At 37.4% G+C, this 15948-nt stretch overlaps 1 protein-coding gene across 2 annotated transcripts in view; it reads right to left on the bottom strand.

The window, feature by feature from the left end:
* The window catches only part of cacna1c (calcium channel, voltage-dependent, L type, alpha 1C subunit), a 317859-nt gene that overhangs the window by 212434 nt on the left and 89477 nt on the right, over positions 1 to 15948 (bottom strand). For both annotated transcript variants that reach the window (XM_017494341.3, XM_047162132.2), the window contains exons 5-6: positions 11983 to 12088; positions 448 to 587 (exon numbers count right to left, since the gene is read on the bottom strand). In XM_017494341.3, the coding sequence (XP_017349830.1) occupies positions 448 to 587; positions 11983 to 12088 (246 nt within the window). The remainder of the gene's footprint in view (positions 1 to 447; positions 588 to 11982; positions 12089 to 15948) is intronic.

Below are 15948 nucleotides of genomic sequence, written 5' to 3'. Positions count from 1 at the left end.
GTTGTAAATAAAGACATTCATCTGCAATTGCTTCCGCATCGAGTCCGTTATGTAACACACACAACATCATAAGTATGCCTATAAAATGCTGCTGGCAGCATATTTCCAGCAGTTTGCTTGTCACAATTAGTCATTTTCACCTCACAGCATCTTGCAATCTGCAATGTTCTTGTCTCCCAGAGATGCTGGGCACAGAATCAACAAAATTCATGTTGCCAAGTTAGCAAGATATGCTGTAGGCTTGCATGCATTCAGAATTTAGAAGCACTTTTTGTAACTAAAGAATAACTTGGTCAAACCAAACACTATTGTAATCCCACTGTCACCTAGTAACACAAGAAAAGAATATCACAGTAAAAACAATGGAGGTGTCAATACCTTCTAAAACTGAGCTTCTGTAGGAAAGAAGGGCTTCTATGATTGAACAATCAGATTGATTTTACTCACCCTACAACGACAATGATGAAATCCAACAGATTCCAGCCATTCCTTAAATAGGCATTGGGGTGACATAGCAGCCCATATGCGATGACCTTCAGAAATGCTTCCACTGTAAAGATGATAAGGAAGAGATATTCCACTTGCTCCTGCAATAACATAAGCCAGTGAGACAAAGAGGCAAGTGAGACAAATCTAAATTGATTATCTGTTCAGTCTAAACATTTATTTTTATAAGAATTTATTCACTTAACATGTTGTATAATTGTTATTGTTGAAATAATTATCAACAAAAATGCACACTATCCCAATACAATCTCTCTTACTCCAATATATCGTGAGGGTGTGCTGCAATAACACGAATCAAAATAGTGATTATTTTATACACACACACACACACACACACACACACACATATATATAAAATATATACAGAGAGAGAGAGAGAGAGAGAGAGAGAGAGAGAAAGAGTCATTACGCAAAACGATTTAGTAAAACATTGGTGAAACAACAAAATACAACAGATCGAAAATAATACAAAACAGCTGTTGTATGAATTAAGAACCTGAAGGTGTGCCAGGCTTACAGTTCCCCTTTTACAATATAATCTTAAAAGTCTTTTCAGTCCAATATAACATGAGAATATTTAAAATTTCCTACTAAGAGTCAAAGCATCTTACTCTGTGAGGTCAAGAATGTGAGAGCCAAGGAAGTCTAGGTGCCTGTGTCTGTACATGTAATCATAAATATTTGATATAACATATAGCATAAATAACATTATGTACACTTCCATTCACCGACATACCCCACCATCAAATCAGTTTTTGAAAAATCAGTTCACATTACATTGCTTAATCCCACTCAGCTTTCCAGGAACAGATAAGAAGCTATTGTTAGGATCATATTGTACATGCAACCAGCACACCCACTGTGGGAACAAGTAATGAGATTTGTCAACTAAATAAGGAACTCTGTGCATGTTTGTTTTAATATCAGATTTGACACAGCTCTGATGAATAAGGACCTATATCTCTAGCATTGTTAGGCATCTTCAGATCAATCTCTCAAGTATAATGTTGATGCCTATGCTAAAAGATGTGCCATTACAAAGTTAGGTGGAACGTTTGTGGAATTAACAAGGGAACACAATGATTGCTGTATGCTCATTTCCTTGTGACCCCACATGAGTAGGACCCATAAAGATTTCTCACTAAATCATGTTCATCATTTTTCTCATTCTTGACTTGCCAAAGATGCTCTTCTTTCCAATAAGCCTGATCAAGTGATTTTTACATTTGCATTGTGGAATGAGTGAGTGAGTGAGTGAGTGAGTGAGTGTGTGTGTGTGTGTACTGTAAGTTTCAAACTGTTGAGTCCAGAATTTCCTTTACCATATATGCTGGTTGGCCTTAAATTTCGAGAGGAGAAGCCCATGGAGAAGATATGTGAGTTCCTTCAGCCAGTGACCCAGAAATCATGGGATGTCCCGACTCTGATGTCTGATGTTCCAGAAAATGAAACAATATTTCACTAGCACATGCTAGCTAGCCTTAGCATACAACTAAACAAAGCATGGTGCATGAATGTTGCAGTAGATTTGAGTTACTGCTCACTGCCTTTGGCAGAGCTTTTGGTAGTGAAAAGCACCCCAACCCCATATCAGCTTCTCAGACAGTGGGTATGTCTCAATCAGCTCCATGGTTCAGTAGTCAGGGCACTGATCAAAGAGTTTAAGGGCTGTCTCAAACGCAAAATCCTCCCAGTGTACTGGACCCTGGACCATTTGCACACTAAAATTCCCACAATGCACCACAAAAAACAGGGAGCATTAATGCTCAATATTTTCCCTTACTGGAAATGACAGCATGTTTTCTGAAGCCTCTCAGCTTGAAAAAAATGGTGGACGAACTCTCAGCCAACCTCATTTGACCCATACCAATTTGCATATCATCCGAACCAGTTCAGCAATGATGCTATTTACACAGCCCTACACCTAACCCTATCTCAACTTGAAAGAAATGTACAGTGCATCTGGAAAGTATTCACAGCGCTTCACTTTTTCCACATGTTGTTATGTTACAGCCTTATTACAAAATGGATTAAATTCATTATTTTCCTAAAGATTCTACAAACAATACCCCATAATGACAACGTGAGTTTGTTTGAAATCTTTGCAAATTTATTAAAAATAAAAAAAACACTGAAAAACACATGTACATAAGTATTCACAGCCTTTGCTCAATACTTTGTTGAAGCACCTTTTTACAGCCTCAAGTCTTTTTGAGTATGATGCTACAAGCTTGGCACACCTATTTTCGGGTAGTTTCTCCCATTCTTCTTTGCAGGACCTCTCAAGCTCCATTAGGTTGAATGGGGAGCGTCGGTGCACAGCCATTTTCAGATCTCTCCAGAGATGTTCAATCAGGTTCAAGTCTGGGCTCTGGCTGGGCCACTCAAGGACATTCACAGAGTTGTCCTGTATCCACTCCTTTGTTATCTTGGCTGTGTGCTTAGGGTCGTTGCCCTGTTGGAAGATGAACCTTCGCCCCAGTCTGAGGTCCAGAGTGCTCTGGAGAAAGTTTTCATCAAGGATGTCTCTGTACATTGCTGCATTCATCTTTCCCTCGATCATGACTAGTCTCCCAGTTCCTGCCACTGAAAAACATCCCAACAGCATGATGCTGCCACCACCATGAGTCCTGGTGGTTCCAGACTTCCTCCATTTACGGATGATGGAGGCCACTGTGCTCATTGGGACCTTCAATGCTGCAGAAATGTTTCTGTACCCTTCCCCAGATCTGTGCCTCGATACAATCCTGTCTCGGAGGTCTACAGACAGTTCCTTGGACTTCATGGCTTAGTTTGTACTCTGACATGCATTGTTAACTGTGGGAACTTATATAGACAGGTGTGTGCCTTTCCAAATCATGTCCAATCAACTGAATTTACCACAGGTGGACTCCAATCAAGTTGTAGAAACATTTTTTGGATGATCAGTGAAAACAGGATGCACCTGAGCTCAATTTTGAGTGTCATGGCAAAGGCTGTGAATACTTATGTACATGTGCTTTTTTTAGTTTTGCTTTTTTTAAAAAATAAATTTGCAAAGATTTCAAACAAACTTCTTTCATGTTGTCATTATGGGGTATTGTTTGTAGAATTTTGAGAAAAATAATGAATTTAATCCATATTGGAATAAGGCTGTAACATAACAAATTTAGGAAAAAGTGAAGCGTTGTGAATACTTTCCGGATGCACTGTATATATGTCAGAATGCTGTTCATTGACTTCAGCTCAGCGTTCAGTACATTAATTCCACAGAAACTGGTTCCACTGTGTCTGCCTAAATTTTTGTACTACATATCAATTGTGTACAATGATGTCTGTGACCTCTGTAATGTCACACCAAGGCCCTGGAGAACACTATTTCATTCTACTGTCTACTTGTATATGGCTAGGATGACAATAAAAACTCTCTACCTCTAAATCTTTAGTTGACAGCCATACTCTGTGGCCTTGTTCAAACTGGGTAATTTCTGTTCTTTGCCAATCTCAAACCTCTTACTTTGTTGTGAGAATCTTTGTATGCATTGATGGGTACCTTTTCAACCCTGCTTGCTTCAATGCAACAAGTTATCTATTGCTGTCATCGGGGGTGTCATTCCATGGAAACAAGGCTGGTTGATGTTTGAGCACACACTGAAAAGGATTCAGTTGTGTATCTGAATGACACAGAGAGTGTTGGGCATATTTGGCCTAGGGTGGATATCAGGACCAGTTCTCCTGGTTGTCTGCACAAAGGGTTCTCAAGAATCTTCCAATTACTTGATTAATTTGCTCTGCTTGACTATTAGATTGGGGGTGGTACCTTGAAGTTAAGCTCACTGTGATTCCCAGCTTTTCCATAAGGGACCTCCACACTTGTGAAATAAATTGAACTCCACAGTCTGACGCAATGCATTCAGGTAATCCAAAGTATCAAAACACATGGTTGAACAGGAGCTCAGTAGTATTGAAGGGTGAAAGTAATGCAGGGATTGTGAGAAATGTTCAGTGACAACATGAATGACTGTGTGCTTTTGGGAGGGTGGAGGATCTGATCAAATCCACTGCAGTGTGTGACCAGGGCCATTGTGGCACATGTAACACAGCAGGTTTGCCAAGTTTGCCAGAAGGCAAGGTACTGGGGACATTGGCTTTAGCACAGGTTGAGCAAGAAGAAATTGAGTTTTCACCAGACTTTGGTTTTAACTCAAGAAATCCAGACACTAAAGTCCATAAATGAAGTTATGTGTAATAAAGGGGAATGACGCAGGAAAAAAGTATTGAACACGCTAACTGAAATTTATTTAATATTTAGTGGAGAAGACTTTGTTTGTAATGACAGCTTCAAGACGCTTCCTGTATGAAGAAATAAATGGGCCGCAGTATTCAGGTGTGATTTTGGCCCATTCTTCTAAACATATTGTCTAAATTCTTGTTCAATTGGATTCAAGTCAGGTGACTGACTTGGCCATTCTAACGTCTTGATATTTTTCCTCTGAAACCAATTGAGAGTTTCCTTTGCTATATGCTTTGGATCATTGTCCAGCTGGAAGGTCCACCCATGTCTCATCTTCCTCATTTTGATGGATGGCAGCAGATTCATCTCAGGAATCTCCCGGTAAAGGTCTCCATTCATCATTCCTTCAATTACATGAAGTCTGCCAGTACCATGCAATGAAAAACAGCCCCGCACCATGATGCTTCCACCTCCAAACTTCATTGTTGGTGTAGTGTTTTAAGGGTGATGTGCAGTGCCATTTCTTCTCCAAACATGGTGTGTAGTATGACAGCCAAAAAGTTGTAGCAAACTTTACAATTGCTTTGAGATGCCTTTCTGTAGCCGTGGAGTGCATTGCCTATTGTTTTCTCTGTGACGATGGTACCTGCTGTCTCCAAGTGTTTCTGGAGCTCTTTCTGAGTGGTCCTTGGCTCTTGGGCTACTCTTCTGACTCTTCTTCTGACTCCCTGGTCAGAAATGTTGCGAGGAGCTTCTGTGCATGGCCGGTTGATTATGGAGTGATGTTGCTTACATTTGTGGATAATAGCCCAAATAGTGCTTACTGGAGGATTCAGAAGTTTTGACATACGTCTGTATCCGATTCCATCAATATGTTTTGCAACAATAAGGTTCCAAAGGTCTTGGGAGAGCACTTTGCTTTTACCCATCATGACATGTTTCTTGTGTGACACATTGGTAACGAAAAGCCTTTTTATAGATCATCAATTTACTAACCCAGCTGATATTAATTTGCACAGATAGGGGGTATAATTACTTACGGATTTCAGCTGGTTCCTTGCCTTGCCTTGGAGAACTGCTTTTTCTTAGCTTGTTCAATACTTTTTTTCCTGTCATTCCACTTTATTACACATAACTTTATTTATGGACTTTAAATTCTTTATATTTCTGGATTTCTTTATCCAAATTCTTTATATTTCTGTATTTCTTGAGTTAATATTGATGTCTGGTGAAAATTTCATGTGGATAGACTCATTGGAGATATATTTACTGAAAAAAATATTGATGCGTTCAATACTTATTTCCCCCACTATGCTAGATGTTTCATAGCTGTCGTTACCAAGACTTTCACTGTCATGATTTGTTTCTTGTGTCTGGTTCAAGAATTATAGTCTTTGCCTAGGGTATGTTGTTTGTTGATTGCCTGACCCTAGCCTATTCACTGTTTGCAAGTTTGCCTGAAGATTTGAATTGTTGTTGAGCTTTTATAATGAAGCTGTCTTCCCCTGTACTTGTGTTCGTATATGCCGCACTGACACTTTGTCACTGTTAAAATAATTATGGACTTGACTTTTATATATGTCTGAATACATTATTAGAATTGAACAGTTCTATGTGTCCTAAAGTAGTATGAATTCAGAAATGAACAGTAGGTAGTGCATTATTTTGTTGTTGTTGTTATTGTTGTTGTTGTTGTTGTTGTTTGTTTGTTTGCTGGAAAGTTTGTCAGCTTTAGGAACTGGGATTCCACTGGATAAAACAAAAAAACATTGCATGAGTGCAAAGCTCATGGGGAGGCTTGCCAGGTTTCAACAATATTCCCAACTCCAAATTCCTCACTCAAACTCTGCATAAAATCATGTTAACAGTGATGCACATTTCCAATGCTCGTAGAACTTGCATATCTCAGCTAGGCTCAACATGTAAATAATCATTTGATTAACTTAAAAAACATATTTAGAAACTTGCCAATTGATTGTGCATACTTTCTTAATCATTCTTAAATGTTCTCTGAAAGACTTATTGGCCTACAGTTATGGGACAATAAAAGTACATCCTCCTTCAATTCTATGTTTTTTTTATATTTTTTTGTTTACCAGCACTTTGTGCTTGGACACCTAAATATATAATTGAGTGCTTTCATTCTAATTTATAGGCTCATGTTGTCATCTTGTGGTGCGATATGATTTTGCTCATTGTTGTTTTTTTAGTAATACATTTCCTAATTATCTTACATGCATTATGGGTTGCACTGTACATCTTCACAATATTACTGAGTAAATGTTTAGTCAGTTTTAGCACAAAAAACATAAAACACATCAACATCAATAATAATAATAATAATAATAATAATAATAATAATAATAACAATAATAATAAAAAGTATTATTGCTATTATTATTATTAGTAGTAGTAATAGTAGTAGTAGTAGTAGTGGTGGTCGTACTGCTATTGTTCCATATGATAGCACAAATCATTTTGAAATATTACTGGGCTGCCCATTGGTGCATATACATTACAATTTTCAAGACACATTAGCATTACATATTCAACAGTTGTTTAATCATTTGTATGAATTGAGAATATATTCAAAAAGTACTTTTAAAAAGTATGATACTTTTATGGAAACCTGACAACACTGGCCATTCTGGCTTGTCACATAGTCCATTCATTTTATCGAATCCATTTTATTATTTCTCAGCTGTTTTTGCATGTAACTAAAAACAATCTTTACAATATTTAATTAAATATTGTTTTACTATTGCTTTAAACATACTGTAATAAAACTAAAAATGTGTTCCAGTGCATGTTTATTAAGATTTATAGGCTCACGTTGCCATCTTGCGGTCTAATATGATATTGCACATTTCAAGTATTACAGAAATAACTTTTATTTTGACTTTTGAATTTTGTTATGTTGCTGGACCGCATGTTTGTGCAAATACATTAAACTGAGAATGGCATGGTAACATCAGGTGTAAAGATGTGTATGAATTGAAAATAGGCCAAAAAAGGCCATTAAAAAAAATAGGCCAGATCTGTTCTTTTTTATGAGTCACTGCATCAGCTATTAGTGCCCCCTATGCGTGATTATGACCCACTGCATCCAATCAAAACACTGCACTGAACATTGCATTCATGTTTTGTGCAAATCCATCCAAGCAGTCCGAAACTAGAGCTGTTTGAGTAAATCAAGGTAGGCTCTGCTAGGATTGACTGGCATGTGTCAGCCATATTGTTTAAAAAATGTCAACATGCTTTGGGTGATTATTGAGCATCAAACATTCTAGGGCTCGTTGCAAAAATATATATTTTGCATATTAGGCAAATTATCATAAATTGGAACAAGCGGGACAAATTTGTCCAAAAGACAAAAATTTTATGGTTTCACCAACTCAATGGGAAAAAAACAAAATTTCAGTGTACAAATTATATTAATAATATGCGTGTTTTGTGTGTAGTAGTACATTACAATTTGCGTGTAAAACATAGATGACCAATGGCCGTTTTGAATGAGGTTTCATAAATTACTTGTGGGTCTCTACCGGACCTACATAACAGCTCGATGATTGTCTGTTGAATCCATGTTTTGACTGAATCCATGCTACCATAGATCATGAGTTAGAGTTCTTTGAGTAAATTTGACTCTGACCAGCTAGAATTGATTGGCATGTGGCAGCCATGTTGTTGTTGTTGTTGTTTTTTTTTTGTTGTTTTTTTTTTTTTTGTTGGTGGGTGGTAATTACTGAGGTTTATACTCATCTAAGTAGTTTAATACCAATGGCGAACATGCTGGGGCTAAATCACAAAGTTATTATGCAAATTAAATCTATGTAGAATAAAATCAAATCAAATCTATGTAGAATATTCTTGAAGCTTTTTTGTTTGGGAGAACCCAAGAAATGTGTTTGTAAGATAATTACCTTCAGTGCTTGGATACCCAATAAGTATTATGTATATTGCCAGGCAGCAGAGACAGTTGCAGTGAGATTTATTTACAACAGGCAAACAATCCAAAGTGTGAAACAAGATCAAAACAAGGTCAAAAACAGGCAGAGGTTCAGGCAATGAAAACAAAATACACTAGGCAAAATCTGAACTTGTGAAACAAGGTAGCAAACCAAGTCAAAACCTGAATACCTAGATCAATGACAAAAGGCTTGGTAAGTCAGGTAATGATACACTCAGTGTTACTTCATGGTGAGTAAGTGTTTGAGAGTCCTTAAAATAGTGGTGGATGTGATACCTAACCTTTGGTGTGCATGATCAGTAGTCCAGTGACTGTGAACGTGACAATGGGGCTGTATTTGTATGCTGCAGTATGTTCTGGGAAATGTAGTTCAGTGCTGAATCCAGCACTGATATGATGCAACCTTCCTTACAATGTTAGTTGAGGGTGGCATTGGCAATGCAGGCAGATTGTCCCTCTATGTCTAGGGGTGCAGGTGGCATCACTGGGGCACATTGGTAGCTAGTGGTCCTGGTGTAAAGGGTTTTAGGTGGGACATGTGAAAGGAAGGGGCTAATCTGTAATGACATGTTAAGTCCAGTTTGTATGTGACCTCATTGATGTGGCACAGGATCTTAAATGGGCTGATGTGACATGGATTCCATTTTTTACAGCCCATGGTGTGTCTACTGTCTTTGATGGACAGCCATACTCACACCGTTCATACTGTGGCTTTTCTCCTCTAAATCAATCTGCAAATTCCTTTGTGGTTTGTGCTAACTGCTATAGGAGATGGTGGTGCTCGCTCCACCTAAACAAATCGTCTACTGTGGGAGATTCTGTGGGGTTAGCATTCACGGGAACAGGGTTAGCTGAGTGACAGAGAGAGTTCTGGGCATACTCACAGCATGCAGCATGTCAGGAGAGTAAAAAAGACTCAAATAGCATGGATATTCTTAATTTAAATGTGGCTTGTTTGAATGAGACTGTCAGTGACTTTTCAAAATAATAGCAAGCAAAATATGTCTTTATAGTGTTTATAGTGTCTTTATAGTCATAAAATAAATAACATTATACAGTATAAATTTTTTTTCCCTGGGTAGTAAGTGTTGCTTCCGAATTGCGTATACCGCAAAAGTATGGAAAATGTTATTTCTCTCAAACCTTGTTTTTGTGACCATGACACTGGTATTTTGAAACTTACTTATTTTCATTGAGAGAAAAAAAGAAACAGGTGAATTTTAAAACAATGTTTTTTTCTGACCTCAAAGAGGATTACAACAGCATCAAGACATTGTTGGATGCCTTGACGTACTATATGATGAGTATGGCTGGGAGGTCTTCAGAGTATTCAAAATGATGGCATTCCTGATTGGTCTACAAGGTGATTTTACCAAGTTTACCTGCCATCTTTGTCTTTGGGACGAAGGCACAGTACCAAAGGCAGGACTGGCCACAACAGACCAAGTCCACTGTAGGGGAGGAACAACATCAAGTAGGTGCCATTTGTGGACCCCCAAAAAGTGCTTATACCACCACTGCACATCAAATTCGGTCTTATCAATCTGTCACAGCTCTAGATAAGGAGATGACAACAAGAATTGGAGTGCAAGATTTCCCCAAGAAGCTCACTAAGACTGAGAAATTGGCTTGGAATAGTTTTGTCACAAAGCTTTGTCCAGGGCTTCCTGGTCAATCACAAAGCTGAAAATTGTGTAGAGCTGTTTGAACTATGGCACACTGGACTCCAGGTCCATATCCTTGATGATCATCTTGATAAATTCAAGAAGAACATGGGGGTATACTTAGAGGAGCAAGAAGAGCACTTCCAACAGGATATATTGGACGTTAATTGCTGCTACCAAAGACAATATAGCAAGAACATAATGGTAGACTACATTTTGGGGCTGCTTTGTGAAAGTAATTTATAATATAATCTTACAGTAAATCTTGAAAAACTACTCAATTCTAAATCTTTTGTGGTCATTTTTGGTATAACCTTAGTATACATAAATAATATTTATGTGAATATTAATTCATATTTTTTTCTGACTGTATGTAAAATAAATAAAAACTGTATTGAAAAATATGCAGATTTTCCCATTTTCTCAATGAAAATAAGTAGATTTCAAAATACCAATGTGCTGGTCACAAAAGCAAAGTTTGAGCGGATTAATAGCCATTTTCTATACTTTTCTGGCATAAGCAATTAAATTTTATTTAATTTAATTAATTAATTTAATTAATTAATTTAATTAAATTTAAATTTAATTCACTTACTACACATGAACAAAAATTGTGTTACATACTGTTATTATAATATTAAAAACATTAAATAGGATTTATATTAAAATAGAAGCAATCTAAAAGTTGCAGTGCACACAAAAAGTCATTATAGTCCATCCATCTTCTACCGCTTACTCCTTTTCAGGGTCACAGGGAAATCTGGAGCCTATCCCAGGGAGCATCGGGCACAAGGTGAGGTACACCCTGGACAGGGTGCCAGGTCATCGCAGGGCACAATCACATACACACTCACACACTCATTCATACACTACGGAAACTTTAGACACGCCAATCAGCCTACCATGCATGTCTTTGGACTGGGGGAGGAAACCGGAGTACCCAGAGGAAACCCCCACAGCACGGGGAGAACATGCAAACTCCGAACACATATGGCCCCAGCGGGACTCAAACCCCGGAGGTGTGAGGGGAACGTGCTAACCACTAAGCCACCATGCGCCCAAGTCATTATAGTGTATGAAATAATTTCCTGTTAAGCTTACATATAATACTATTTCTCATATAATTATGGTACAAATGCATAAATCAAAAGCACAAATGAAGACACACTAATGTAAGTAAAACAACAGTAATGGAAGCGTTTTGTTTGCCTGTTTTCAGTGTATTGCCACATGTATTTTACATTGTCATGATGTTTAAAAAGAAGAAAGAATGTGAAACTCTGGTTAAAACTAAGGGGTGGTTAATGTTAAGTGTAAACTTATGTGCAAATTGTGCAATATCACTATATCAGGTAAGTGCACAACAGTGTATTAACACTTTCCCCAAAATTTGTACCTCAATATATGTAATTCCCCAATGTATGTACCTCAACCATCTTTATGGATTTTAAATCAAGAGGGTCAGTGTAAAGCAAACATCATCACCACCACCACCATGAGAGCATTGGTATAGTGTGTATTCCTTGATTCAGCAGCCCAGACCTTAGTGGTTTACTAGTATTACTACAGCAGCAAGATAAGTAAAAAATAACTAAAATTAAAAAAAAAATCTCCACCATGTATCTTACCAGATTGGAGTTGGTGGCATTGGAGTCATCCTCAGGAAAGGGGATGTAGACAGCTAAGGCAACACAGTTAGCAAAAATAGTCATTAAAATGATGATTTCAAAGGGTCTGGAGAGGTATAGAGTTAAGGGCTGAAACAAGTAAAGAATTTCAAGTCAATTTAAAGACAATATGAACAACAGGTAAATGTTGACAGGTGCTGAGTTTTACTAAAAAATAATTTATGTGCAAGTGGATCCCATAAACTGCTAAAGACACATGTTAGCTGTGTCAAATCTAGTCTCATCTTCAGATGCTTCACCCATTGAACATTTGACATACAGACAAAAGTCTTAGATGCCCTATTTTTTTTTTTAGTATATATTTTGTTAAACATTATTATGACTCCTGCATTTTTAACAAAAATATTTTTGTATGTCAGTAAACATAATGGAGGCTGCTGTGTTTTACCTGCAAAAAATTAAGCAAGTGTGACAGTCAAAGTCTAAAGAAGAACTGTGGCCCAAGATGCTCAAAAAAATTTACCTAGTAATTTCCTTATAAAACTGTAAATTCTAAAATTGTACCTGGAGACTACCAGAAATGTAGAATTTATGTAGAATCATTTAATTGAATTATGTTTAAAGGCATTTTTGCTTTCCAGCATTTCTTCATTGTATGTGATTGAGAATGTAATTTAAGAGCACATGTGTACTGTGATATACTGTATAAACCCTTCTTAAAATAGGGACATGCAGGGTGTTCCCAGGATAGGTCCTGGATGCACCTCAACCCTGATAAAGTGGTTAATGGAGATGGATGAATGAATGAAATAAGTTCAATGTCACTGGTAACTGTCAGTGTGTGTTTATGAATCATTTATTAGTGATGAACAAACATTATTCATGTTTAAACATCATCACGTTGGCGGCTGGCGTTTATTAATATAGGGGAAGCACAACTGTCTGATATAGACAAATATACAGTCCATAAGTATTTGGACAGTGACACATTTTGTTTTGTAATGGTGCCTCTGTACACCACTACAATGGATTTAAAATTAAGCAATTATGATGTGATTAAAGTGTAGACTTTCAAGTTTAACTCAAGGGGTTTAACAAAAATATTGCCTTAAAAGTTTAGGAATTACAGCAATTTTTAACAGATTTCCCACCATTTTCACAGGCTCAAAAGTAATTGGACAATTGACTGATAAGCAGTTTGATGGCCACGTGTGGCCTGTTTCCTTGTTATTTCATGACAGATTAAAGAGATAAAAGGTCTGGGGTTGATTCCATGTCTTGAATTTGCATTAGCTGTCACATTCTTCTTTTGTGATGCTTTTCCAGGGTTGTACCAAAACGTCTATGCGGACAATGACCAAAAACACACTGGGAACACAACAAAAGACTTCATCAGGAAAAAAAAAGTGGAAGGTTTTAGACTGGCCAAATAAAAAATGAGATCTTAACCCAATTGAGCAGTAAAAGCCTGGATAAACATTGCAAAAGAAGAAACCAACAATTTGTTGATGTCAGTGACTCACAGGCTTGATGCAGTTATTGCAAGCAAATGATATACAACCAAAGTGAAATATAATTTAGTTTACTTCAAGTCTTATCTGTTCCTATACTTTTACTCGCCTAAAAATTGTGTGGCCTGCCACCAAAAGGTGCCATGCTCTAAGCTGTTTAACATGTCTCGATATAAATACCAAGAAATAAAAGCTGAAATTCTCGTCTCATATTCAGCTTTTGAACTCAAACTTGAATATATAGCAAAAAACAAATAATTTTCCTTGCTGTTCCAATATTTTCGGAGGGGAGAGGTGAAAGGAACTTTTTTGCCCCTGGGTTTCAATCATTCATTTTCATTGGCGCAGCGTGAATGCGCACACAGGCACGTGAGCGCTAGAGCAAAGCACATGTCCACACACATGCGAGGTCTCTCTCTCCACACACACACACACACACACACATAAACACACACAGACGTTTGTGTCCATTCTTTCTTTCTCTCTCTCTCTCTCTCTCTCTCTCTCGCTCTCTCTCTCTCTGTGTCTCTCACACACACACAAATTCCTTCCTCTCCCTCTCTCACACACACTCTCCTTTCTGTGTCCCTTGAAAGGATTAGATTTTGTTACTTAAGGAGTTAATTGGTGTTAATTGGCTAATTAAAATTCTAAACTACTGAAGGAGGTATTACATGAAACTGGTCACTTAATGTGGCTGATTTAATGAGACTGATTAATTTATGAGACGGATACATTTATTTGTTTGGCTGCTTTGTTTCTCTTAGACTATTATATACATTTATTGTCATAGAATCATAGCATATGGTCTTATGCAATGTGACTCATAGAAACACTTTTTAGTCATAATCAAAAGCATATCCTCATGCAAGTACAAATAGGTCAGTGTCAAAGAATATAGTCAAGGTAAAACCATGTTAGAGTGTTCTTTTCATTCATTTCAAGTAAGCTTAGTGAAGAGGTGGCTCATCATCTTTATATGAAAACAGTCAGAGACTTATCCTTTGTATCATGAGGAATGGTGGTTCAATCAAGCACTGGCAGAGGCACAGAGAGAATACAGTGGGGTGCAGAATGGGTACTTGACCTCTTGAGAATAGAAATACAGCAAGTGAGCAATGTAGTGTGAAAGCTTGGCACTCTTAGGACAAGAATCTCTTTCATACCTATCAGGTTATCTGGTGAGAAGCTGTTTGTGTGAAGTGGGTACAGTCATGATGGTACTAGGATTTATTACTTGTAGCTGGCTGGTGAGGCTTTCTGGTGCTAAATGTTTTAAAAAGCAGTAAAGAGTAATAAATTCAACATTTGGTTTGACAACAATTTGCTTTAAAAAAAAAAAGCATAGGTTTTACTGAACATCTTGGAGAATCTGTCAGTTCTTCTGGAGACTGTGACTGTTGCACTTGCTTCTTACTTATTTATTGATTGATTTATTGATTGGTTGCAGCCTTCATTGTTGTTGTTTTTTGTTTGTTTGTTTGTTTTTTGTCTGAAAAGTGGTCTATTGCATAATATGTTGCTTTCTTTACTGATGTACAAACATTTTTCTGCAACATTTAATAATTTTTTGGAACAGTAACTCTTGGAAATCTAAAATGTTTTTGTAATGACTCAATAATGCAGAAGTCATAAATAAACATCTATAACAATATTTATACTGAGAAATAGGGTGCCAAGACTTTTTATTTGTACTGTATTCGCACAGCAGGCTAAATACAAGATAAAAACAGACTTGAAGGAATATGGTTTCAGAGTGCTCTTTTATATAAACAGGTGTGTTAGCGACCACCGAGCTGCCACTGCTGGGCCCTTGAGCAAGGCCCTTAACTCCTCAGTTGTATCCTGCCTCAATTTTTAAATCACTTTGGATAAAAGCATCTACTCTTAACATTGGCATTCCACATGGATGTATCCAATGTCCCTTTATATATTTATTGACTTTTCAGGCAATAATGAAACAGCTCACACAGAGAAGGTGCAGTGGCATGGTGCTCTGCAAACTCTGGCCCTCAACATCAAAGTTCAGAATTAACTTCATAAAAGTAAGGAGAGAGTGAGAAGTTTTATGTTTATGTTCCATTTTACTAGAGCAGTGGGTTTTCCCAGCAGGAAACATTCTTTTAATGATTTTATCACCAAATAAGCTGGTTACCACTATATACACAGCTTCAGCTCTGAATGATCACAAGCAACACTTGTGATTTTAAAATAATTTGTGTGAGCCAAATGTAGCCTTTATCAGCCACAGAGGCCAGGCAATCTGTTCCTCAAAGTTGGAACTAGGTTGAGAGTGATTTGGTGCACCTGAGCTAATGGCACATGCTTACATGCGAATACCTGCCATTGTTGATCACAGCACATCACTGATGGCATCACCAGGTGAAAACTATCCTCAGGCACTCCAGCACACAATTCTGCAAAAGGTATCCTTCATACTAGGATATGATGACAG

This window comes from Ictalurus punctatus, chromosome 19 (assembly GCF_001660625.3).
Source record: "Ictalurus punctatus breed USDA103 chromosome 19, Coco_2.0, whole genome shotgun sequence".
NCBI classification, from domain to species: domain Eukaryota; kingdom Metazoa; phylum Chordata; class Actinopteri; order Siluriformes; family Ictaluridae; genus Ictalurus; species Ictalurus punctatus.
Note: the sequence above shows the minus strand (reverse complement) of the source record. Positions and strands in the feature narration are given on the sequence as shown.